The sequence below is a fragment of the Hemiscyllium ocellatum genome, chromosome 20 (assembly GCF_020745735.1).
Source record: "Hemiscyllium ocellatum isolate sHemOce1 chromosome 20, sHemOce1.pat.X.cur, whole genome shotgun sequence".
In the NCBI taxonomy this organism is placed as follows: Eukaryota; Metazoa; Chordata; class Chondrichthyes; order Orectolobiformes; family Hemiscylliidae; genus Hemiscyllium; species Hemiscyllium ocellatum.
In genome coordinates this window covers 46,442,389-46,468,522 of record NC_083420.1, presented here as the reverse complement: position 1 = coordinate 46,468,522, position 26,134 = coordinate 46,442,389, and the positions used below count along the sequence as shown (strand labels likewise).

At 41.8% G+C, this 26,134-nt stretch overlaps 1 protein-coding gene across 5 annotated transcripts; it reads left to right on the top strand.

Annotated features, from left to right (window-relative positions):
• The first annotated feature begins 235 nt into the window (after positions 1 to 235).
• dhrs7b (dehydrogenase/reductase (SDR family) member 7B) lies at positions 236 to 26,134 on the top strand. Of its 5 annotated transcripts, none has more exons than XM_060840323.1 (7): positions 236 to 316; positions 13,060 to 13,235; positions 14,861 to 14,976; positions 16,357 to 16,567; positions 22,577 to 22,669; positions 24,144 to 24,296; positions 25,152 to 26,134. In XM_060840323.1, the coding sequence occupies exons 1-7, from the start codon at positions 297 to 299 to the stop codon at positions 25,355 to 25,357; spliced, it is 975 nt and encodes a 324-aa protein (XP_060696306.1). In that variant the 5' UTR covers positions 236 to 296; the 3' UTR covers positions 25,358 to 26,134. The 5 variants fall into 5 exon arrangements, with proteins under 5 accessions (XP_060696306.1, XP_060696307.1, XP_060696311.1 ...); XM_060840324.1 differs by having other exon boundaries at positions 311 to 517; XM_060840328.1 differs by lacking the exon at positions 236 to 316 and adding an exon at positions 373 to 546.

The following is a 26,134-nucleotide window of genomic DNA, read 5'->3' as shown; positions in this document are numbered from 1 at the left end:
TAACTTATAGTGGCTGGAGAATCGGTTCAGGTTTAAATATAAGTCATAAACTTCAAGGTGAGCATTTTATTTTTTAAAAATGTCCACTGTTTACTCGAAGATCCCAAAACAAATAGGCGGAACCAACTGCAAGTGCTGGGAGGATCACTCCGGAAGCCTTCCGAGTGCATCGGTAATAAACATCCGGGTTGTAACTCCGCCCATTCCTTCTTTCCGATTGGCTGTCATTGTTGGCGAGGCCTTCGATTGGCTGTTTGGGGGCTGTCAGTCACGGTGATTGATTGCTGGGCGGGAGGATGCTGTCGCTGCTGAGAAGGTGAGGGAGGGTCAGCGGCGCGGCTGCACCCATGCAGTGGGTTAAATCCTCTCACTGCCCCGCGGACTCGGTTTGTTGTTCACCGCCCCCGCCCCCTCCCCTCGCCGAAGATGCATTCCCTTCCTGCTGCCGGGAACCGGTGGCCCCTGCTCATGGAGTCTGCCCATTGACTGGGTTGGGATCCCATTCTCAGTAACCTTGGTGAATTGCTATTGCTCATTTGCTAAATGGTACATGTTTTTAAGCAGTGTATTTTTTAGAGGGGTGTGAAGGTTTCAAGTTAGAGATGCGCTGATTTTGATGATGTTGAGCCATGTATCTGTCAAGGCAAGTGGGAAGTATTCCATCATACAGCTGAGTAATGCCTTGTAGGTAATAGTCAACATTTGGGGCATCAGAAGGTGAGTTACTTGCTGCAGAATTATCAATATCTGATATGCTTTTCTCCCCACTTAATTTATATGGCTGGTTTACTTGAGCTTCTGATCAATGGTAATCCCGTGGATGTTGATAGTGAGGGATTTAGTGACATTAATGGCATTGATTGTCAAGGGATGAAGATAAGATCCTCCTTCGATGGATAGTCTTTACCGGGTAACTTTGTGGCATGAATGTTTCTGATCAACCAAATCCTGAATGTTGTCCAGGTCTTGCTGTGTACAGACATGAACTGTTTCAGTAACTGACAAATCACAACTGGTGCTGAACATTATTCAATTGACAGTAAACTTGCTTATCCCTGACCTCATGATTGAAGGAATGTCATTGATAAAGTAGCTAAGGATGGTTGGGCCAAGGATACTACCTTGAGGAGCTCTTGCAGGAATGTCCTGAGATTGAGACGATTGACTTCCAATAACAATAACCATTTTTTTTGTGTTAGGAGTGACTCCAGCTGGTGGAGATATTTCCCTCCATTCCCAATTACTTAGGCCACTTTACTGCCACTCTTGGCCAAGTACCACCTTGATCTAAAGAGCAGTCTTTCTTGCCTCACATCTTGAATTCAGCTTTTTAAATCATGTTTGGTCCAAGTCTGAATGGAGGTCAAAAGCAAAATGGTCCTGGCAGAACTCACATTGAATATCAGTGTGCCAGTTATTGTTTTCCAAGTGATGTTTGATTGCATTATCAAACTTCATCACTTTGCTGATGAATGAGAGTAGACTAATGCAACAATATTCACTGATTGGAATTTACCTTTTTTTGTGGACAGGATATACCTAGCCTCTTTTCCAAATTTTCGAGGAGAAAGTGAGGTCTGCAGATGCTGGAGATTAGAGCTGAAAATGTGTTGCTGGAAAAGCGCAGCAGGTCAGGCAGCATCCAAGGAACAGGAAATTCGACGTTTCGGGCATAAGCCCTTCCTGAAGAAGGCTTATGCCCGAAACGTCGAATTTCCTGTTCCTTGGATGCTGCCTGACCTGCTGCGCTTTTCCAGCAACACATTTTCAGCTCTTTTCCAAATTGCCTGGTAGATGTCAGTATTGTAGTTGTACTGGAACAGCTTGGCTCGGGTGCACCTAGTTCTGGAGGACAGTTCTTTTATGCTATTGTCAGAAATTTGTCAGCCCGCAGCTTTTGCAGTTTCCAGTTCCTTGAGCTATTTTCCTGAAGAAGGGCTCATGCCCGAAACGTCGATTCTCCTGCTCCTTGGATGCTGCCTGACCTGCTGCGCTTTTCCAGCAACACATTTTCAGCTCTGATCTGCAGTCCTCACTTTCTCCTATATTTTGATATAACCTGGAATGAGTTGAGCTGGCTGAAAGCTGACATCTAATGATTTAGACTTCAGGAGGTGGTTAACAAGATGGATTGTTGAAAAATTTCCAGCCTTGTCTTGATGTGTTGGGCTTCCCTTTTATTGATGATGGGGTTATTTCAATTGTTTTATGACCTGGTATATATTGTTTAAGTTCCCAACTTGACAGTGTAATATTCTTCAAGTTGAATTTATTCCTGTTGTTCATTTAGTTTGTTTTTCATATACTGTGTTTATATAAACAATTAATATTCTGCTCTTTTACTTGGATGTTTCCTACTTACCTCTTTGTTTTATTATTTTACATCTTTGGTTTTTAATGCAAGTTCTTATTATTAAAGTGTCCTTTTGTTTTCTTTTGAGCTTTAACCTGCACTATTTAGTCCACCTGAACACCACCCCCTCTTTACTAATTTAATGTCCTTGTTACTCACTATTTATACCTCTGCTATGCCCTTAGTCACAGCCCATAGAACAGTTCAGCACAGGAACAGACCCTTCACCCCACCATGTCTGTGCTGACCATGATGCCATTCTAAAGTAATCCCATCTGCCTGCACATGATCTGTATTCCCCTTGTACCATAAAGCAGAAATTAGGCCATTTGGCCCATCGAGTCTGCAGTGCCATTCATTCATGGCTGATAAGTTTCTCAACGTTATTCTCCTGCTTTCCTCCCGTAAACCTGTGATCCCCTAGACAATCAAAAACCTATCTATTTCTGCCCTAAATATACTCAATAACCTGGTCTCCATAGCTTTCTGTGACAATGAAGCTGTGCCCAGGGTCCTAGTCTCGCCTATCAATGGAAACACCTTCTCAATGTTCACTCTGTCCAAGCTTTTTGGTATTCTGTAAGTTTTAATTGATTCTTGCCCCCTCCCCCATCCCACCCCAACCCCACCGCCTTCTAAATTCCATGGAGTATAGACCCTGGGTCCTCAAAGATTCCTCATGTTAAGATTTTCATTCCTGGGGCATTTGGTACATCCTCCAGGCTCAAAATATCTCCACAATACTCCAAATGTGGCCTGACCAAAGCCTTATAAAACCTCAGAAGTACATCACTGATTTTTTAATCTAGTCTTCTCAAAATAAGTGCCAACACTGTGTTTGTCTTCCTAACTACCAAGTCAACCTGAAGTTTATCTTAAGATTATACTGAAATAGGACTCCCAACTCCCTTTGCGCTTCAGATTTCTGAAATTTCTCCTAATTTAGAAAATAGTCCATGCCTCTATTCTTCCTACCAAAGTGCATGACCTCACACTTTCTCATGTTGTACTCCATCCGCCACTTTTTTTGCCCACTCTTCATCCTTCTTCAGTCTTCTCAATGCTATTTGTCCCTCCCCCTATCCTTGTATCTTCTGCAAACTTAGCCAATATGCCCTTAATTCCTTCATCTTGATCATTAATGTATTAAGTGAATATTTGCAGTCCCAACACTGAGCCTTGCAGAACACCACCAGTCACCAGCTGCTGTCCTGAGAAGGACCCTTTTATCTCCACTCTCTGCTTTTTGCCAGACAGCCAAACCTCTCTGCATGCTAGCACCTTGCCTTGAACACCATGGGCCCTTACCTTACAGAGCAGCCTGCTGCGCGGCACCTTGTCAAAGGCTTTCTGGAAGTCCAAGTAGATAACATCCATTGGCTCTCCTTGGTCTAATCTGCTCATTACCTTCCCAAAGAATTCTAAAGATTTGTCAGATATGACCTCCCTTGAAGAAACCATGCTGACTTTGCCCTATTTTACCAAACACTTCCAAGTATTCAGAAATCTTATCCTTCACAATGGACTCCAAAGTCTTAGCAACAACCAAAGTCAGGCTAATTGGCCTGTAGTTTCCCATATTTTGCCTACTCCCTTCTTAAATGGGGGGGTTATAAGACCAATGTGCCAGTCCTGTGGAATCCTCCCTGACTCCAGTAATTCTTGGAAGATCACTAGTAACGCCTGCACTATCTCTTCAGCTATTTCCTTCAGAACTCTGGGGTGTAGTCCATCTGGTCTAGGTTATTCATCCACCTTCAGAACTTTCAGTTTTTGTAGCACCTTCTCCTTCATGATGGCCACCATACTCTCCTCTGCCAACACCCTGAACACTCCTACTATCACCACCACCACAGGCTTTCTTGAATTTTTGGGATATTACTCTTGTCTTCCTTTGTGAAAAGTGACATAAAGTACTTGTTCCGTTCCCCTGCCATTTCTTTGTACCCCATTACTACTTCTCCATCATTTTCCAGCAGCCCAATGTTCACTTTTGCCCTTTATATATCCAAAGAAGCTTTTGCAATCTTTTATATGATTGGCTAGCTTACCCTAATTTTTAATCTTCTTCCTCCTTATTTTCTTTTATCCTCCGGGCTTTGTGGGCTTCCCACTACTCTTTGTCATGTTATATGTTTTTTTGCTTTTGCTTTTGTGCTGTCCCTGACTTCTCTTGTCAGCCATGATTGCCTCATCCGCCCTTTAATACGCCTCCCTGTTCATGTGTCAGTCTATATGTTTCTTAAACTTTGCAATATATCTGTTTCTACCACATCTCCTGACAGTGCGTTCCAGGCACCTACCACCCTCAGTATAAAAAAATTTGCCTCTCATATCTTCTTTAAACTCTTCCCTTCTCACTTTAAATCTGTGCCTCCATAGTATTTGACATTTGCACACCTAAGATAAAGACTCTGACTATCCACTCTATCCATGACCCTGGTAATGTTATTTACTTTTTTCAGATCACCCTCAACCTCCGCCGCTCTAGCATAAACAATCCAAGTTTGTCCAGCTCTCCTTTGTCACTAATGCACTTCAATCCAGGCAATATACAGATGAACTTCTTTTGTACCCTCTCCAAAGCCGTCACCTCCTTCATACAGTGTGGCAACTAGAGCTGCACACAACTCCAGATGTGGTCTAACTGAAATTTTAGATATTTGTAATATTGGATCCATTTCACTAGCTCAGTTGTAAAACTGGTCCCAGTGTTTCATGAGTCAAGATTAGAGTAGTGCTGAAAAAGCACAGCAACAGGCAGCATCCGAGAAGCAGGAAAATTGATGTTTCGGGCAAAAGCCCTTCATCAGGAATGAGTCTCATTCTTGATGAAGGACTTTTGCCCAAAACATCGATTTCCCTGCTCCTCGGATGCTGCCTGACCTGCTATGCTTTTCCAACACTATTCCAATCTTGACTCTATTCTCCAGCGTCTGCAGTATTCACTTCTGCCCAGTGTTCCATGATATGACCTTTCTCAAATACACGTTCCATTGCTTGTTCAACCCAATAATGTGCTTATGTCTATGCCAATTTCCTCAAGGCTCCAATGATAATCCATAAAAAATGACTTACAAGGCCCTAATTTTCATTTAGCTCCTCATTCCTGGTACTTTCCAAAGATGACCTTGCTGACAATTCTGGATTTTTTTGGTTCTAACGTGGATCAAAAAGACATGACTTTTGTTTTCTCCTCATGTTCTGTTATTCTTACAAGCTAGTTAAAAACATCTATCTCCATCAGGCAGTAAATAATGTGGCAGTAGTTCTGAAGACATGCTCCAGAGCTTGCCACTCCCCTAGCCAAGCTGTTGTAGTACAGTTATAACAGTGGCATCTATCCGAAAATATGGAAACTTACCCACGTATGCCCTATACTCAAAAAGCAAAACCAATCCAATCCACGAAATTAGCACATTTTTGATCTTCTCTTGATCATCAGTGAAGTGATGGAAGTTGTAGTGGATGTTACTCAGACCACTTGCTAAGTATTACCTGCTCACTGACACTCAGTTTGGGTTTCAGCAGCGCCACTCTGCTCCTGACCTTATTACAGCCTTGATTCAAATATGGACAAAAGAGTTGCAATCCGGTGGTGAGGTAAGAGTGACTGCCCTTGCATATCAAGACCACATTTGATTGTGTGTTGCATCAAGGAAGCCTATCAAAACTGGAGTCAGTGCGAAGAGGGGGAGGGAAATAACAACTGTTCACTGGTTAGTCATGCCTGTCACGGGGCAAGATAGTTGTAGTTAAACATTGCTATAAGGAGACTATAGTTGAAGCTTTTTGTCTTGCACTTGACAAAGAGACCATTCTGAATTTACTTGCAGCAAAAACAGAAATGCTGAGAAAACTCAATAGGTCTGGCATCAACTCTGGAGAGAAAGCAGAGTCACTGTTTCAGATCCAATGACCTTTCTTCAGAACAAATCTACTTGCCTGATATGAGAATTAAAATTGATGATTAACTGTTCTTGCTGTGCTCCCATACCAATTCTGGCCCAACCATCCAGCACCTTTAAGATCATAGGATACAGGAGGAGAATTAGACCATTCAGCCTGCTGAGTTTGCTCCGCCAATCAATCATGCCTGATGTGTCTTTTAAATCCATTCTCCTGCCCTGTTCCCATATTCCTTTATTAATTAAGAACTGATCTATGTCTGCTTTCAAGACACTCAATAACTTGGCTCCATGGCCTGATGTGGTAATGAGTACCACGGATTCACTGGTCTCTGGCAGAAAAATTCCTCATCATCTCAGTTCTAAAGGGTTGTCCCTTTACTATGAGGCTGTGCCCTTGGGTCCTAGTCTCTCCTGCTGGTGGAAAAATCAACTCCATGTCCAATGTATCCAGATTTCTCAGTATTTTGTAAGTTTCAACCAGATCTCCCCTCATCCACCAAAACTCCGCTGAGACCCAGAACCCCCACTCTTCATCTGACAAGCCCTTTACTCCAAAGATCATTCTCAGAAACTTTCGCTGGATCTTCTCCAAGGCCAGCACATTCTTTTAGATAGGGGGCCTAAAACTGCACAAAATATTCATAATGCAGCCTGACCAGAACCTTGTAAAGTCTCAGCATTCCTGCTGTTGTATCCTTGCCATTTTGAAATGAATGCTGACATTACATTTGCTCCTCTAACTGCCAACTGAACTTGCATGTTAACCCTAAGAGAATCCTGAACTAGGGCTCCCAAGTCCCCTTGTGGTTCAGATTTCCAAAGCCTTTCCTCATTTAGAAAATAATCTATGCCGTATTCACCCTACTACATTTTCCATGTTATATTATGTCTGCCACTTCTTTGCCCACTCTCCTAGCCTATCCATGTCTTTCTACTGCCTCCCTGCTTTCTCAATTCTACTTTTCCCTCCACCTAATTCAGTGTCATCTGCAAACCTAGCAACTTTGCCCTCTGACGCTTTCTGATTCTCATTCTGCCTAAAATGGTGTCTCTTTTTCAAGTTTGTTTTTTTGCATCCTAGTTCTGATGAGTGCAGGATGAAAAGTTTCAACTTTGAGTCTCCTTTTAAGTTCTACATTGGCAAGCATTTATTTATGGTTGTGGTTATTGGAGGTCAGTCATCTCAGCTCCAGGACGTCTCCGCAGGAGTACCTCAGGGTCATGTCCTAGCTCCAGTCACCTTCAGCTGTTTCATCAATGATCAATTCATCTTAAGGTCACAAGTGGGCATGTTTGCTGATGATTGTATAATTTTCAGCACCATTTACAATTCTTCACATACTGAAGGTTTCCATGTTTGAATGCAGCAACACCTGGATAATATGCAGGTTTGGGCTGACAAGTAGCAAGTGATATTTGCACCACTGCCAAGAAATAAACCACCTCAAATAAGAGAGCACCAAATATTCAATGATATTGCCTTGACTATCAAAATGCTGGAGGTTACCATTGACAAGAAACTGAATTGAATTAGTTCCAACAACACTCAAAAAGTATGTAAGACCATCCAGGACAAAGAAGCCCACTTGATCGGTATCACATTCACTCTCTCCACCACAAATGCACGATAGCAGCAATGTGTGCCATCAATAAGACACATTGCCGAAATTTTCCAGAGCTTCTTTGACAGCACCTTCCAAATCCACATCCACATCCACATCCACATCCATCTCAAAGAACAAGGGCATCAGATACATGGGAACACCATCGCCTATGAGTTCCTCTCCATGCCACTCTCCATCCTGACTTGGAAATATTTTCACTGTTGCTAGGTCAAAATCCTGGAACTCCTTCCCTAATGGCACTGTTATCTAACTACAGCAGGTAGTTACAGTTTTTCTGATAGCCGGCTCACCACCACCTCAAGGGAAACCAGGGCTGGACAATAAACATTGGCCCAAACAGCAATGCCCATACCTTATGAATATTTTTTTTTAAAAAGCCCTGTTGCCAACCAGGAATGATTCTCAATCATCTTCATAGCAAGTGATATCTGTCCTTGCTCCATCTACTTGTTTATTTCTGCTGGACATCTTAAAAACTGTGAACCTATGTAACCATCCAACAGTTTTCTTCTTGACAACGGTTTGAAATCTCTTCTTGCCTGATAATTTGTTCTATTAGTCTCTGAATGTTTTAGTGCACTGCCTGTTTTGGTTATCAGGTGGCAGTGGTGGAAGGCAGGGTTAGAGGCAAGGCAGCTTGACATTGTGCCATTCTGTTTTGCTCCAGCCAAATCTATCTTTGCAGTGTAGTTCTCCACATATTGTAGTTTTGATGACCCACTTCATGCAGGGCTCAAAGTTTCATTGACGGTTTTGTCCTAACAATCCAGAGGCCATATATTCAACTCCTGCCATCTGGTAACTTGTGCACAGGCCAAAGCAAAATGACCATGAAAGTATTTCCTTGCTGTAAAATCATTCCAATATACTCATGTCATTGGGGGAAGGGAAGCTAGATTTCAGGGAAAATTCCTTCCCAAATTATGTTTTAAATTGACTTTTCATTGCCTGAATATAACCAGGACTCGACAATAAGTAACAGTGTGTGTGTGGTGCCCAAGAAGAAATATTAAAAATATTTTGGGTGGCACAGTGGTTAGCACTGCTGCCTCACAGCGCCAGCGACCCAGGTTCATTTCCCGCCTCAGACGACTGACTGGAGTTTGCACATTCTCCCCGTGTCTGCTTGGGTTTCCTCCGGGTGCTCCGGTTTCCTCCCACATTCCAAAAATGTGTAGGTTAGGTGAATTGGCCATGCTAAATTGCCCGTAGTGTTAGGGATAGGGGTAAATGTACGGGAATGGGTCTGGGTGGATTGCGCTTTGGCGGGTCAGTGTGGACTTATTGGGCCGAAGGGCCTGTTTCCACACTGTAAGTAATCTAATCTAAACAATGGAAGGTTTCAGCTGGTGTAAATACAGTAATTTGTCCATTCTCATTAATGTAAGTAAAGTGCTTTGGGTTTAGTGTACTTCTAAGTGGCTGAATTTATTAACATACTGACCAACCAGGGTGTCTATCATAGACGGAAGTGATAATTGGATCTTTGACCTGCTAAATGTTGCTGTTCAAAGACATCAAGTTAGAGGTAACACACAAGATGCTAAGGATAGGGCCCCACCTGCTGGTTGTGTTGATAAGGACATGAACTGAAAACATGGAGCAGATCAGAAAGCCTCACATGATCGTGGAAAGTGGAATAGGATTCTTGCTTCCAATTACATCATTGACATACGTGTGTGAATGTGTATGAGTGTCTTTTGCATCATCACTCGAATCCCATGAGAATAGTACTGGCAATATTTGCAAGCTGTCGGTCAGATTTCAGGTGATAGGGTAGTTGGTTCTACATAGAGGATTTATGGCCTCTCATAATCTGGATGATGTTGCGGTGTGTCCTACACTCACTGGACCTGACAATTCCACCGGGTGTCATGTCTGAATTCTGAGCTGGAACTCTGGTTTCTATTCACTACCAATCTCTGGACTGAAATCTGAAAGGCTGCACCTTCCAGGAGGTGTGAAAGCTGTTACAGAACTTGAAGCTCTCTTCTGTGGATGTGCATGCAAATGGACTCATGGCCGTCGCTGTGTTGCTCACAATGGTCTAACAGCTGAGCTACTCAGCTAAATGGCTTGGTGCATCATAAAGCCCGTCAGATTTCAGTCACTGCAAGTTTACAACTTGCTGTCTGATTTTCACAGTTCTGTGCAAAAGTAGCTGAGGGACTGAAAGTGCCTTGTTCCTGGTGATAAACAATGGCTTATCTTTGTTCAGGCAAAGAGCCCTGTGTGATAATGGCATTTTGGTGAATGATTGACACCACTGAGGCCAGCAAACAGCCAACACTTTTAACAAAAGAGAAAAGTAAAATCAACGAAGGAACCACTCATTCAAAAATCCTGAAAGCACTTTGGAGAAGCAAGGTGGTTGTAGAAAGCAACTAGAATGATAGAGCAAATGGAATAGTAGTTTATAAAGAACAATTAACTATGTTGGGCACATTCTCTCTGGTAAACAAGGTTGTGAGGTGAGCCATGGCCCATAATTATAATATACTTATAAATCAAAATCAGGGAAACTTCATTATTTAAGAATTGTTAGAATGTGAAACCAGATGTGAAGGAGATGAATCACATCACACCATTTAGAAGAAAGCTTGGAAAGGACAGAATGAAGGAGCAAATTACTGCAGATGCTGGCATCTGTACTAAAAACATCAAATGCTGGGAATCACAGTGAGTCAGACAGCATCAATGGAGAGAGAGCAAGCTAATGTTTTGAGTCTACATGAGGTGAAGGGTGGAGGGGACAGCATTCATGTTATAGTGCGGGGGGGGGGGTGTGAAGGGTTGGTAGCTAGTGAGTGTGGGGTGCTGGTGGAGAAAAGTGTTGATAGTTCAGATTAAGTGATCAGAATGTGTTAATGGCAGAACAATGGTGTGTCTCCTGCCAGACTTGCAAGGACCGACAGTCCCCTGGAATGGAAGGAGAGGAGAAAGGAAGAAATGGTTCACAAATTTGAAGGTGTAGAATGCTGCTCCCTGTTTAGGTGGTTTTGGAGCAGGTGCTCCAAAAGCTAGTGCTTCCAAATAAACCTGTTAGAATATAACCTAGTGTTGTGATTTCTAACTTTGTCCACCCCAATCCATCACCAGCTCCTCCACATCACCCCTTCTGCACTTGCATAGGAAGGTGTGATTTGAGAAGGGAGGTGTTGATGGTTGTGGAATGGTCTAGGATGTCCAGGAGGGACATTTACAGCCTACTGGACTTAATATTGAGTTTAACACCTTCAAATTGTGAACCATTTTTTCCCTTTATAGCTTGTTACATTCTGTTATCATGACCTCTCTCCCCTTCCCTCATCCTGGGGAACTGTCGGTCCTTGTAAATCTGGTAGGACTCATACCATTTTTCTGCCATTTTCACATTCCCATCACTTGACCTGAACTCTCATCATCATTTCTCCACCAGCACCCTACACCCATTACTCCACTGCCCCTCCCCCAAATCATAGCATAAATGATGTTGCCTCCACACTTCACTTCAACTCTGATGAAGACTCATTTAGACTTGAAACGTTGGCTTGCGCTCTCTCTCTATGGATGCTTGTCTGACCCGCTGTGACCTCCAGAATTTGTTGTTTTCAAGGACAGAAGTGAAAAGGTTTGGAAGGATATGGCCACTCAGTGAGCTGCAGAAGGGCTAGAGGAGGCTTGTGTGGGACTAGTGTGGAACTTCTGTACCAAATGGGCTGATTCAGTGCTGTGCGGCTGAAGAAGGCATGACCTTTGTCTGTTCCTCAATGTTCCCACTGATCTTTCACAACCAGGCTTGCCACTTTCTCAACTTCTGATCCTGTTTTGCGTCCTGGCCCACCGTTCCTTTTGTTGATCCCTTTGCTGGCTGTGGCCTCCTCCTCCCTGGTCTGAACAGGAAATCTTGAGACAAAACATAAACAAATCACATTGCTGTGAATGAACAATCCGTTGGACAACCTGTGCAATATTGAGGTTTTCACATAGATTACTGTGCTTCTTATTAATTTAAGAAGTTGTCCAGTTAACACAAAACTGCCATAAGTACATGTCTGGAATAGTGAATTGAGGGCGATAGAAATTTTTATTTCATGCTGAACAAACTTTTGCCCTCCTCAGAAGGGTGTTAACTTGTGCTGATCAAAGTATAGCAACTAGGTATCACCTCTCCCTGGCCCTTTGGTTTTGAGCCAGATCATGAGTGTCGGTAAATTATTATGTAGTTGGGCAAGAAGATTATCCTGGTGTAACCCTCATCCCTCCAACTGCCCATATGCACATAGTAAAGTATAGGTCAGGGGCAGAAACGTGATTTGTCTGGCTCCGCACCTTTCCCCTTCCCTCATGGTCTCAATCTTTTCACCCTGTCCTTCCCCTACCCTCCCTTTGGCTCTGATTACAGCTTGATAGTAGCCATTCAAAAGTTGTCTGGGTTGAGGATCACAGCTCTTTAATGACATCGACACTGGTAGTCATATTGAGTCACAAAGAACCTGCTATGCCTAACGTCAGATGGAGTTCCAAGTATTAGCTACAGTTAGGCATTCCTATTCAGGGCAGCCGAAGCTCACATGTCTACGCTGAGACTCATTGAAGGACAGCTTACCTAGTCTTGAGACAGCCTGTGGACTGTCCTAATAAGGGGGTTTATCTCTGTTGAAGATACATTGTTTGGAGATTACAAAGGTGGGCTTTGAATTAGTTTCATTTTATTTCTGTAAACCTGAAGCAAAGTTGTTTTCTCGCCCCTCCTTTAACTGATGATAAAGCTAAGTTTGGATGAGACTGGTTTTAGACTGATGAGACTGCTTAAAATAGAATTAACAGCTGTTTGCTGCTTGATGTCATCATGCCCTGTGCATGTCCTCTCTGGCTTGGTCTGTTCACTGGTGCAGAATTAGAGACGGACTAGCTAATGCTTTATTTGCCAAAAGAAAACTACTGTGTAAAAGTCTAGTGCTGCAATGTTGCAAAGACCCTATCTTCTCCCTCAACTGGATATTTAAGATTGCAATGTGCAGATCAAAAAGCAAAGGAATTTTTCTGTCAGTGAAATTCTCTGCTGGTTTTAGTATCCTGGGGATTCATGCCTAACAGAATATGTCTCGAAGGGTATATTTCCTTTAACTCTGGCACTAGTGCGCATTAGGCGAGGCAAGTGAATTGCTTTTATTTTTATAATCCCCAGGAAAATGCTGTACAAAGGGACTCTCATGGAAATATCCTCTTCAAACCTCCTGCCATTGCTGCTGGGTAGTGTGGGTCTTATTATTTTATTCAGACTGCTGCAGAGCATGAAGGATCGAGCAATAGTTCAAGATGCTGTGGTGGTGATAACAGGAGCAAGCTCTGGCCTCGGTAAAGGTAAGGTAATAACACAGATAATATAATGGTCTGTTCATTTCATATTTATGTCTTTGTTTCTCCATAGCTTTCCCTCCCCTCGCAGCTCTTCCCTAGTTGTGTACAGTTGTTTGTTTGTGACTACAACCATGCCTTAAAATGTTGTATCCATGGTTCTAAACCCTTGAAACTTGGTGTATGACTTACATGCTGCTGTTTGACATTGTATTGTATAGCACTGAAAAAAAACCATAGTGTCTGTCACATCTGTTTGAAAGAGTTATCCAGTTAGTCCAACTCCTTTTTTTTAAATTCCCTTCCTCTTTTTCTCATTACTTTATAATTTGGTTCCATACAATTCCCTTTTGGAAGTTATTGTTGAATCTGTTTTCACCACTCTTGTAGGTGGATCACAGCAGCACATTGAGTCAAAAGAAATTCTTAAGGTTTTACGTCTGATTCTTTTTGCCAGTTACTAACTACCTTTTTGCCAATGGAAATAGTTTATTCTTACTAATATTTTACTCCAATAAAATTCTCTTTGAACACCGTATTAAGTCTCCATTTAAGCATCTCTGCTCTGCGGAAGATAATCCAAGTTTCTTAATATTTCCTCGCAACTGATGCTTTTCGTTTTGAGTGCTAGTCTTGTATGCCTCTTTTGCACACCCACAAAGGTATCCCATCTCTCCTGAAGCGTGGTGCCCAGAACAGAACACTTAAGCTCAGACCTAATCAGACTGTTGTGTTGGTCAGTACACATATCATGATTAAGGATATCAGTGCTGAGAAACCCAACCACGATTTTCACTTTTTGCTACCAATAATCAGAATCTGGTTCTTATGGATAAAGTGCACCACAGATCATGTATTGGTGAACAGTCTTGCTACTGTGCTCCCAATAATGAGGCTTAACCCCCAAATTAGACACTTTTTTTTGTCCATCCCAGTTACCTATGTGAGCCATCTGAGTGAGTTTGACAATCCAGCACCATCATGGTAAGAATTGGTTGAAGGTTGGCCACAGTTTCAGATTCATAGAATCAAGACACTCCAGAAGAAGACTCTTTGGCCCATTCGTGTTTGTGCCATCCTGTGTCATTTCACAATAAATCCTTACAGATGCATGGGATTTTGACTCTGAGGCTGATCTGAGTGTGCAGTGTGATAACCACCTCCCAGCACCCTAACCCCAATAGGTTTTATTAAATAGTAATGCTAAATGTAAGACGGGAAGAATTAGTTAGAAAGCGCCTCACTTTTGTTTTCATCGGGCCATCATATCCATTTCTGCAGCACCAACACATGCTGTTTGACTGTGATGATGCCACGGCGCTCAGCTTTCATGCAAAAAAAATCAGTCTTTGAGCATTTTAATCACTCTGGTAGCCACAGGTTCAGATAAAGTAGCTCTAAACTCCAGAATTCTCTCTCTGAACTTTTCTACCTCTCTTTCTTTGGAATTTACCTCTTTGACTGAGCCTTTTATGATTTATCTGAATATCTTCTTATGTGGATCTGTGCCAAAGGTGGTTTGTTAATATGTGGAGTGCCTTGGGATATTGTATTATATTAAAGGCACTATGTAAGTGTAAGTGTTTGTTGCTGTTGAAGCTGATTCCAATGATTGTTGCTTTCTCTGTAAGAGTGCGCCAGGGTTTTCCATGCAGCTGGTGCTAGGCTGGTGTTGTGCGGACGGAACAAGCAGAAGCTGGAGGAACTTGTGAAGGAGCTAACTGGGATGGTGAACAACAAGAACAAGGTAGACTGCTCTTTGGAATACAAGTAATTGCTTATGTTTGTTAGTGTTTCAAAATACAGAAATTATAAAAATAAAGAAATGGCTAAAATAAGGCAAAACCTCTTTATCAATGGTTAGGATGTAACTTGCTGCCATATGGAGTGGTTGAAAACAATAGTACAGATGTATTTATGGAGAATATGTTAATGAGGATAAAAGAAGGAGGGGTAGGAGGAAGCTCTACAGTGTGGACCTGTAAGGCTGAATAGCTGTTTCTGGGCTGTACACTCCATGTACCCTGCTATGAAATGAGCCAAACACTCTGAGATAGAGTGTTCCAAAGGCTCTACAACATCACAATACTGTTACATTTTTGATTTCCTTAACACCTCATTTTCCAGATTGGTGTGGATATATATCAGAATAATACAGCAAGTGAGCCGGGCTAGCCAGACGAGGGAATAAAGTAATCTTAAATCAAGTAGATAAAGAGAGGTTTTACTCAAATTGCGATAGCAGCAGTGGTGCTGAACACTTGTGTGTCTGTAAATTGAAATTGGATGCTAGCTTGTGAAGAGCGCAACCCATGATGTTTGAGTAGCTGTGTCAGTGAGTAACTAACAGATATCCTGTGGTAAGACTGTGGAGTGATTTGTGGATAAGACTTTTAATGTTAATGGTATTGTGTCATGTCCCACTGTTAGTATTCTGTTGGGAGACATGTTGACGATATCTTCACTCCATCATAGCATGTGATCTGAGAGTACAAGAATTTTATTCTCCATCTCACCCATACCACTTAAAGCATTACACGTTACTCAAAGCATGCTTCTCTGTTACCTAAGAGCTTAATGTTATTCTAGACCTGTGTCTGAAGAAAATAATGTTTATACCTAATAAGTATAAACAGGTTCTTCAATACCGTAATATCTAATCCATTTTCTCATTTTATGGGCGATAGCATAAACATTACCACATCAAGTAACACACCCTGTTGGAGGTAAATTCTCACCAATGGTATGGAGACAAGAATAGAGGGACCAGTGTAGGTCAGTGTGGACAGGGTCATTGGCTGGATGAACCTTAAGGTAGGAATTCCTGTGGGCTTCAGGGTTCTGGCATCAGAACCAAACAGCAGTCCCACATGCAAAGTTGTTTTCCCTGGAGCTGGCTCTCACTTGGCCATCTCAATTTTAGCCCCCTTTAGGTGAGCTCCCAATGTTATCAGTCTGGTTACAGGGCTGACAGTTGTGTGTTAGGGATGGAGCTCTGTCCCATCCCCATTGCGGCCTAATTACAGCACCCTTGAATTTTTTTCTGATGGTTCCAGATAAGTATAATCAATGCAAAAGTGGATGTGCGATTTCATTTCCTTACTGTGTATCTGGGTTTTGTTTGTAGACGCACACACCACACATTGTGACCTTTGACCTGGCTGATTTGGAAGCTGTGAGAAGCAGCGCACATGAGATTCTCAATTGCTTTGGTCAAGTGGACATTCTAATAAATAATGGAGGGATCAGTTACCGAGGCAACATCCTGGACACTGCCATAAGCGTTGATAAAGATGTGATGAACACCAACTATTTTGGACCAATTGCTTTAACAAAAGGTATCATGTTGTTAGTTTTCAGTTCTGACAGTTTCCCTTTATTATTAATATTGAGTTTTTTTTAATTCATTCATGGGATATGGGCATTTTGTGCCTAAACTAAACTGCCCAGAAGGTATTTAAGAGTCATCCACTCTTAACTATCAGTGGAGTGCTAACCTGGGTGTTATGTTCCAGTCTCAGGAGTGGAATTGAACACAGGATCCATTAGACATAGGAGCAGAACACAGTCACTTCCCCCTTCGAGTCTCCTGTACCATTCAGTGAGATCACGGTCGATCTATATAATCCTTAACACCAGTTTTCAGTCTTATTCCATAAGACTTGTTTCCCTTATTAAGACAAAAGATGATCCAGTGGACTGAAAACGCTCCTATCCTGCTATTGGTCTCTAAGCATTTTATGGTTACTATTTAACATATACTCCTTCGTGTTGTGCTATTCGGTAAATGTGAAGCATTAGCTGTGTTGTTGTTATTGTTGGAACAATGATTAAATGTTCTTCTGAATCACACCTCTGATTTAATCACTCTCACATCTTCCTAGTGGCTCACCGATGTATTGTTTAAAGATGATGAAGTTTGGTCTGAAAGTTGATCTCAGCCAGTTGGAGCAACAGTAGTGGCCCAATGGTAGCACGCTGACCACTGAATCAGATCTAGGTTCTAATCCCACTGTACAGACTTCAGTAAACAATCTAGGCCAACACACCCAATTGGGCACTGTTAGAGGTGTTCCCCTTCAAATGAGATGTTAAACCAAAGCTTCAGTATCCCTCTTAGGTGGACTCTGAGGATGTCCCAGTTTGAAGAACAAGGTAGTTAGCGAGTTTTGAAAAGATTTGTAGCTCAGGTTGAGGTTCTGGATATAGGTTTGCTCACTGAACTGGAAGGTTCGTTTTCAGACGTTTCATAAACATACTAGGTAACATCTTCACAGAGCGTCCGGCTAAAACACTGGTGGTGTAGCTCGCTTTCTACTTATATGTTTGGGTTTCCTTGGGTTGGGGATGTCATTTCCTGTGGTGATGTAGTTTCCTGTTTTTTTCTCAGGAGGAGGTAAATGGAATCCGAGTCAATGTATTTGTTGATAAGTTTTGGTAGGAATGCCATGATTTGAGGAATTCTCGTCTGTGTCTCTGCTTGGTTTGTCCTAGGATGGATGTGTTATCCCAGTCAAAGTGGTGTCCTTCCTCATCATTCTGAAAGGATATTAGTGAGAGTGGGTCATGTCTTTTTTGGCTGTTGATGGTCACATATCCTGGTGGCTAGTTTTCTGCCTGTTTGTCCAATGTAGCGTTCGTACAGTTCTTGCAAGGTATTTTGTAAATCACATTAGCTTTACTTGCTGCCTATATAACAGGGTCTTCCGAGTTCATTAGCTGGTGTTTGTGGATTTGTGGGCTACCATGATGCCAAAAGGTTTGAGTAGTCTGGCAGTCATTTCTGAGATGTCTCTGATGTAGGGGAGAGTGGCTAGGGTTTCTGGACGTGTTGTCTGCTTATTTGGGTTTGTTGCTGAGAATTTGGTGGATTGTGTTCATTGGGTACCTGTTCTTTTTGAATACACTGTATGGGTGATTTTCCTCTTCTCTTTGTAGTTCCTCTGTGCTGCAGTGTGTGGTGGCTTGTTCAAATAATGTTCTTTAATGTAGCTTCATTTGTGGGTGTTGGGCTGATTGCTCCTGTAGTTCAATATTTCGTCCCTATGTGTTGTTTCCCTGTAGACGCTGGTTTGAAGTTCCCCATTGGCTGTTCCCTCCACTACGACATCTAGGAATAGCAGTTTGTTGTTTTCCTCCTCTTTAGTGTATTATATGCCAGTAAGGCATAATACATGATACACAAAATTACAACACTGATTACACAGAAGCATGGATAAAAAACTTATCTGACCAACCATTAACAGACACTGAAAAAGCCGTCTTAGTAAGAGGATTAAATTACAACTTCTAGGATGCAGACCAGAAAGATTTCTTAGCAGCATTAAAAACAACACTGAAAGACAACCAACTCACAGAAGAAACCAGGCAAACCTGACCTGCTGTGCTTTAACCAGCAACACATTTTCAACTGTGATCTCCAGCATCTGCAGACCTCATTTTTTACCCGAAGATTTTAACCATCATTCAGGCAGTCGCACCAACATGAAGCAGGAAAAAGGAAGGAAACACACTCAATACACAGAAAGGAAAGACTAAAAAAAAGATAAAAACATTGTTATCCTACCTGCAGACAAAGGACACTGGACAGTCATTTTAAGTCAAAGAGACTACATTGAGAACGCGAACGCACTACTTGCAGATTCTAACACTTGTCAACAAGTGGCGATAGAACCAACCTCACAACTGGAGAACTGAATCACAGCCCTGTTCAAAAACTTCTGAAATCTGGAGAAATAAATAAGACTGACTTCCACAAAATGAAACCAGACGGATAACACACCATGCTTCTAAGGATTACCTAAAATTCGCCAACTAGAAGCCCCCTCAGACCCATAGTCTTACTACCTGGGACACCAACTTCCAGATCGGCCAAGGAGCTGCACCAAAGACTAAAACACTTAGTAGAAGACTCTCACCACTCCATCCACTCCACTCAAGAATTCCTGAAGACCATCAAAGACACCAAGATAGAAAAGGATGAAATAATGGTCTCCTTAGACGTAACAACTCTGTTCACATCCACCAACATCAACCTGGCCAAGGAAACACTGACTACGCTATTAGAAGAACCAAAGACACATACACCAAACACCACCAATTTCATCAGCAAGGACAACATCGTCAAGCTACTGAACCTCGGCCTTACCACCCACTTCACCTTCAACAACAAAACCTACAGACAAACCAACGGAACACCCACGGAATCTCCGATATCAGGGTTCTTAGCAGAGGCAGTCATACAGAGACTCAAACAAACAGCTCTGCCAACCATCCAACCTAAACTTTGGATTGCTACATGGATGGCACCTTTGTCATCACTAAACGCAACAAGTTAGAGGAAACCCTTAATGTCATCAATAATACTCTTACTGGCATTAAATTCACTAAAGAGGAGGAAAACTGCCATTTCTGGATGTCACAGTAGAGCGAACAGCCAATGAGAAACTTCAAACCAGCATCTACAGGAAAACAACACATACAGACTAAATACTGAACTACAGAAGCAGTTGTCCCAACATCCACAAATGAAGCTGCATTAGAACATTATTTCAATGAGCCAACACACACTGCAGCACAGAGGAACTACAAATAGCAGAGGTAAATCACCTATACAGTGTATTCAAAAAGAGCGAGTACCCAATGAACACAGTCCGCTGATTTCTCAGCAACAAACCTAAACAAGCATATAAAAAATGTCCAGAAACCCTAGACACTCCCCTACATCAGGGACATCTCAAATGACTGCCAGTCTACTCAGACCTTTTGGCATCATGGTAGCCACCAACACGCTAAAACAGCAGCTAATGAACTTGAAAGACTTTATACAGACAAGTAAAACTAATGTCATTTACAAAATACCTTGCAAGAACTGTAACAAACACTACATTGGACAAACAGGCAGAAAACTAGCCACCAGGATATATGAACATCAACTAGCCACAAAACGACATAACCCACTCTCACTAGTATCCTTACATACGAATGAGGAAGGACACCATTTCGACTGGGACAACACTGGGACTGGAACTCTATCAACAAACATATTGACTTGGAACCCATTTACCTCCCCCTAAGAAAAACAACAGGAAATGATGTCACTACAGGAACTGACATCCCCAATCCAAGCAAACCCAAACATATAAATAGAAAGCGGGTTACACCACCAGTGCTTCATCCAGAGGCTCACTGAAGATGTTACCTAGTATGGTGATGAAACGTCAGAAAAAGAACCTTCCAGCTCAGCGAGCAAACCTGCATCCAAACAAGGGAGTTATTTGTGGTTTCCTGACCAATAATTATCTCCATCAATATTGCTAAACAGCTTTGGGGTGCTATAATTGGCTATATGGCTCATGTGTGCAGGGTGGAAAGGGGTGCACTTGGGGTGAAATCTGCTAATTGTTATCCATTGATGGTTGTTACAAAATGCAGGAGTTTGTATGTGTCAAATGAAGTTGACATTGCAGTGGGCTGGGATTCTGTCTGTGATCGATTTAGTTACCAAGACTCTATATCCATGTTCATACTTAAGTGAGCAATCGAACAAAGATCAACGGCTTCCTGATAGTTGGAAACTGCAGATGAACATGGAGCAGCCTCTTCTCGAGAGCAGGGGCAGAAATAAATTAATAACAAACTGGGCCAGATTTTCTGGTGGCCTTATAGGCATTTCTGCAGTATAGATGGGAGGTGAACTTCAGGACCCTGCGGAATCCCTGATTTAGGAAACTCTGAAGGAATTGCCCAGAGAATTGAAGATTTCAATTGACAATTCCCCTACAACTGGAACTGTCCCAAAGAGACCTTTTAAATCAGAAAATTTGGAGAGTTCTCTGCAGTTAATAGTTAGTTAGTCTAACTTGCAAACTAACATACATACCCTCAACAACACCTCCCCCACAGGCCCTCCTTTCCCTAATCCCACCTGGCATTAGTCCCAACCCAGATGCAACACCTGTGCCCTTGCTGTCTTCTACTAGAATCTCCTGCTGGAAATGTGGAGCTCTTGATGGGAACAAAATAGGAGCGTATGGCAATCTGAATGTGACGGCTAAGCCACAAAATGAATAAAATCCAATGAGGTCATCTGAGTCAGTGGAGTTCTGCAGTTTTACTCTGGATGATCACTAGATGGTGCTCAACCACCAAAAACAGAATAAAGGTCTTCTCCGAGTAAAATGGAATTAAGTTGTTCACTTTAATGTTATATCTGCAAATACTTTGATAAGCTCTGAAAAACTAAGCATCAATTCTTTATGGCATTCTTCTTTGATTAAACAACAATGGTTTCTATAGAATGGTCTATGTACAGATTCTTTGAGGGGCTCAGTTAATAGGTCACTGTTTTACAGTTAATTATTATACATTCTAATTGCCCTTAAGAAGATAGTGATGAGCTACCTACAGTCTGTTCTGATATAATGCAATAGATCCCTTCCTGTGCGATCCCATGTTACAAGAAAATTGCATAATAGGAGCACCATTTAAACTAATGGGAACAGAATTGTGTTAAGGTCAATAAAGGTACAGAAAGTTATGTTCTACAAATAGTGGTCTAAATTCTTCAATCACGTTATAGCCAATTCACGTTGAAAAAATGTGCATTATAACAGAACTGACTGAACTTGAACTGCTGCAGTCCATGTGTTGTAATAACATGCAGTGATGTTTAGGGAGGGAATTACAGGATTTTTATACTGTGGCAGTGAAGGAACGGCAACAACACTAGTTTTAATTCAGAATAATGTATGGCTGGGGGGAAACTGGTTTTAAAGACTCATCTGCACACAGAACAAAATCACTGTAATATTTGGGAAGCTGCTAAGGGATGAAGTTCACAGCACAGACCATGGAGCATCATTGTTTCTTCATGCTAGCTTGTGTGCCAGCTGCTGTTGAGGGTGTGCTCTGTCTGGATAATGATCCCCACAGTGAAGTGTTAGATTCCTTGTTGAGAGCTGCAGGTTTGTGTGCAAAGCACCACTATGTAATTAGATTAGATTAGACTTACAGTGTGGAAACAGGCCCTTCGGCCCAACAAGTCCACACCGACCCGCCGAAGCGCAACCCACCCATACCCCTACATTTACCCCTTACCTAACACTACGGGCAATTTAGCTTGGCCAACTCACCTGACCCGCACATCTTTGGACTGTGGGAGGAAACCGGAGCACCCGGAGGAAACCCACGCAGACACGGGGAGAATGTGCAAACTCCACACAGTCAGTCGCCTGAGTCGGGAATTGAACCCGGGTCTACAGGCGCTGTGAGGCAGCAGTGCTAACCACTGTGCCACCGTGCCGCCCCAAATGTCTTAACTCTATGTCAATCACTTAACCTTGCAGCCATCCTGCCTTCCATGGTGCAGAGAAGAAGTGGACATGTTGCAGTGATTAGTAGTGTTCAAGGGAAAATAGCAATTCCGTTTCGATCTGCTTGTAAGTATGGTGAAGCATTCATCACTTTTTATTTATACGTACTGTATTTCATCTACCAGTATGATTAAGTAACACATTAAAGGAGGACAATGGCATTATGGTATCAATAGTCCAGTGATCCAGGGTAATTCTCGAGGGGAATGGGTTTGAATCCCATCACTAATGATGGAATTTGATTAACAAAAATCAGGAATTTTAAAAATAATTGGTCTCCTGATCGAAATATTGTCACTTGTCGTAAGCCATTTACTAAGAATCTCATCCACACCTGATCTTGGCCAACAGGTCACTCCTGACCCAGCAATGTGATTGACTCTTTAAAATTCCCTGTGAAATGACCTAGCAAGTCACTCCATTCTTTCCAATTGCTATGTAGTCTGATTAAAAGGAATAAAATCAGATGGACAACCCAGCATCAACCAAAGTACCAGAAATGACCATGGCAAACTCAGCCCTGTCAACACTACAAAGTTTTCCTGGCTAACATCTGGAGGCTTGTGCCAAAATTGGGAGAATTGTGCCATGGCTTAGTTAAGCAATAGTCCGGCATTATTTACAAGTGTAAGTCCAAGTGAATGATTCTGTCCCAGACAGCACAATCCCTCTGCTTATCCTGTTCCACTGATGAGACAGACCCAGCACAGCTGGTGTTACAATGATGCAAAAGTCCTCCACATTGACTCTAGACCACATGATATCTCATGGCATCAAGTCAATCGCAGACAATCCTGTCGATTACCACCTCACAGCACACCCAGACTCTCTTCAGCTGATGAATCAGTACTCATCTTGAACAGCACTTGGAAGAATTTCTGAGGGGGGCAGGACGTTGAAATCCCTCACCCAGAGTATAGTAATTTTCCATCACTACGACTGGCTTGGTCCCACCACTACTAACCAAGCTGGTCAAGTCCCAAAGAACATAATTGCTAGACTAGGTCTGTGGCAGGTAGTTGAGGAAACCAATGGCAGGGAAAAATATACTTAGCTATGTCATCGCCAATCTATCTGTAGCAGGTGCATCTGCCTGTGACAGTATCATTAGAAGTGACCACTACATAATTCCTTTGGAAACAAAGTCTGTCTTCACTTTGAGATATCAAGCGTGTTTAAAAGACAATTAATATGAAAATGCAACAACTTCATGAAACTCAGTTTGGGTAAAGACAGGCTGCAACTTTCATGAAGCCTTTCAGCAACTCGTGATGATTAGCGAATCACCACATGTTTAACCTTCCCCTAGAGCTACTGGTCAATTTGTACATTAATTACAGCATGTGTTCAGATACTGTAATTATATAAACCCTGTGCTAGTAGATTGTTCAACTCTTGATATTTATGTTGTGGCAAAATATTAAGTAAACTACACTGACTTAAAGTTTTCTAATTGTCGCCTTTAGTCAGAGAGGTAATTTTAAGATACCTTCCCCTTCTGGACAAATTCCAATGACAAATTTCTAATTTCTTGTTCCAGATGCAGCATCTAAGCATGCTACCCAAGCTTTCTTTGACTGTCTACGAGCAGAGGTAGAGCAGTATGGAGTTAAGGTGACTATAATTAGTCCAGGATATATCCGCACCAACCTTTCCCTGAATGCGGTGACTGGGAATGGATCGAAGTATGGTGGTATGCTTTTAATTAATTTGAATTGTTTTATATAGTGTGAGGATCTCATTTACAGATAGGTGACTGCCAATGTCTGTAATGTCATTATTTGGAAGAATTTGAGGGGATCAATGGGGATCGAGGAGTCATTTAAATTATAGAAGATGGCAGTTTCACTCTCTATTAAAAGTCTTTCTCTATATACATAAAAACATACACAAATCCTTTGTGAAGCAACCATGAATTGCATTGATATGCCACCTTTGACAGAATGTTTTTTAAAATGACAAAATATTTCAAAGGAACATTATCCAGGAAAACAATTGACACTGATCCGACGAAGGTCAAAGTGGTGGCCTTTAAGAAACGTGGTAGGGGAGATGGAGAGGCAGAGGTATTTAGGGAAGGAATCCCAGAGTGCATGGTTACCAGTAGTCAATCAAAGAAAAGTGAGGATACACAGTTGAATGACTAGAGATCTTGGAAAGTTGCAAACCTGGGGGAGGTTACAAAAGGCATTGCTGCTTTGGGATACAACATGAATCAATGAACTTATTTTAATTGCAGACAGGCTGAAGAGATTTGGATCAACTGCGAACATTGTTTAGATACTGGAAAGGAGAAACATCTGTCTTGTTATAAATGTGTCTGTTCTTTTCCAACTTAATCAATATCCTTGTCTTTCCTACTCTCACCATAAGAATAAGGAAGGACAGTATGCCATTTAGACCTCTGTAACGTTCTGCACTTTGAGCCTCAGACCAGTGGCTTGGATTCTTAATTTGACAGTAAAGCATTTGGTTAAGATTGCATAAGAAATGGTATGAGGAGGTGACCGATCGTTTCTTTTACTTGTTTTTCTTCATTTGAAACCAGTGATGGACAAGAATACAGCAGAAGGCTATGAACCTCGTGTTGTTGCTGAAGCTGTTCTAACGGCTGTGTGCAGGAGGAAGAAGGATGTCCTGCTAGCTGGATTTCTGCCGACAGTCGCAGTTTACTTGCGAACTTTGATTCCAAGTCTCTTCTTTCCTATTATGACAGCCAGAGCTAAGAAAGAGCGCAAGATGAAGGATAATTAACCTTGTCTGGGGTGCCCTAACTCACTTTTTCTCCATGAGCGTTACTGTTAAGGCCTCTTAGTGCCATTATTTTGCAGCTCGGTACCACACTGGCTGCTGAACATTTGTTTCCAAATATATCTCCTGAACTCATTTTGTTTTTGAAACTCTTGAAATCAGGATAAATTAATACGGAGCATGAGAATAAAAAAAAAAATCAAAACCTACATTGTGAGTAAATAAGAGCAGAACAAATATATAACATTGTACAGTCGGTTCTGATATAACGCGATAGTTCCATTCTCATGCAATCTCGTTATAAGAAAGTCATGCAATAGCCACGCCATTTAAACTAATGGGGCCGGAATCATGTTATAGCCAATACAGATAAGTATAGTTCACATCTACAAATAACGGTCTAAATTCTTCAGTCACAATAAAGCCAATTGAAGAAACACGCATTATAGCAGAACTGACTGTATTCATATCTCAGTTTTAATGTCAGTGTGAAGTTGAAAGTGCTTTGCACAGATGTTGAACTTGAACTGCAAGCAGGTATGAACATCCAAATTTAGTCAAAATTGGAGTGGACTGAAATTATATCCTTCAGAGATTCTTACTCCACTTTGTTCTGTTGTCGTTGTCATTGTCTACCACAGAAAGCAGGGTCAGACTGAGTTTGTGTTGCAACTACAGCATCTGAAGTATTTAAATGTGTAAATTTGTTTACAAACTTTAAGTATATTATGTTTCTGTAAAACAAATAAAGATACTAGATAAAAGTTTGATATTTAAGGA

What these genes read in the sequence shown, in the direction of transcription:
- dhrs7b (XM_060840323.1), top strand. Translation starts at nt 297, where the DNA reads ATGCTGTCGCTGCTGAGAAG. An exon ending in AAGCTCTGGCCTCGGTAAAG is followed by an intron (nt 13,236 to 14,860) that starts GTAAGGTAATAA and finishes TTTCTCTGTAAG; the next exon opens with AGTGCGCCAGGGTTTTCCAT. An exon ending in AATTCCGTTTCGATCTGCTT is followed by an intron (nt 22,670 to 24,143) that starts GTAAGTATGGTG and finishes TTCTTGTTCCAG; the next exon opens with ATGCAGCATCTAAGCATGCT.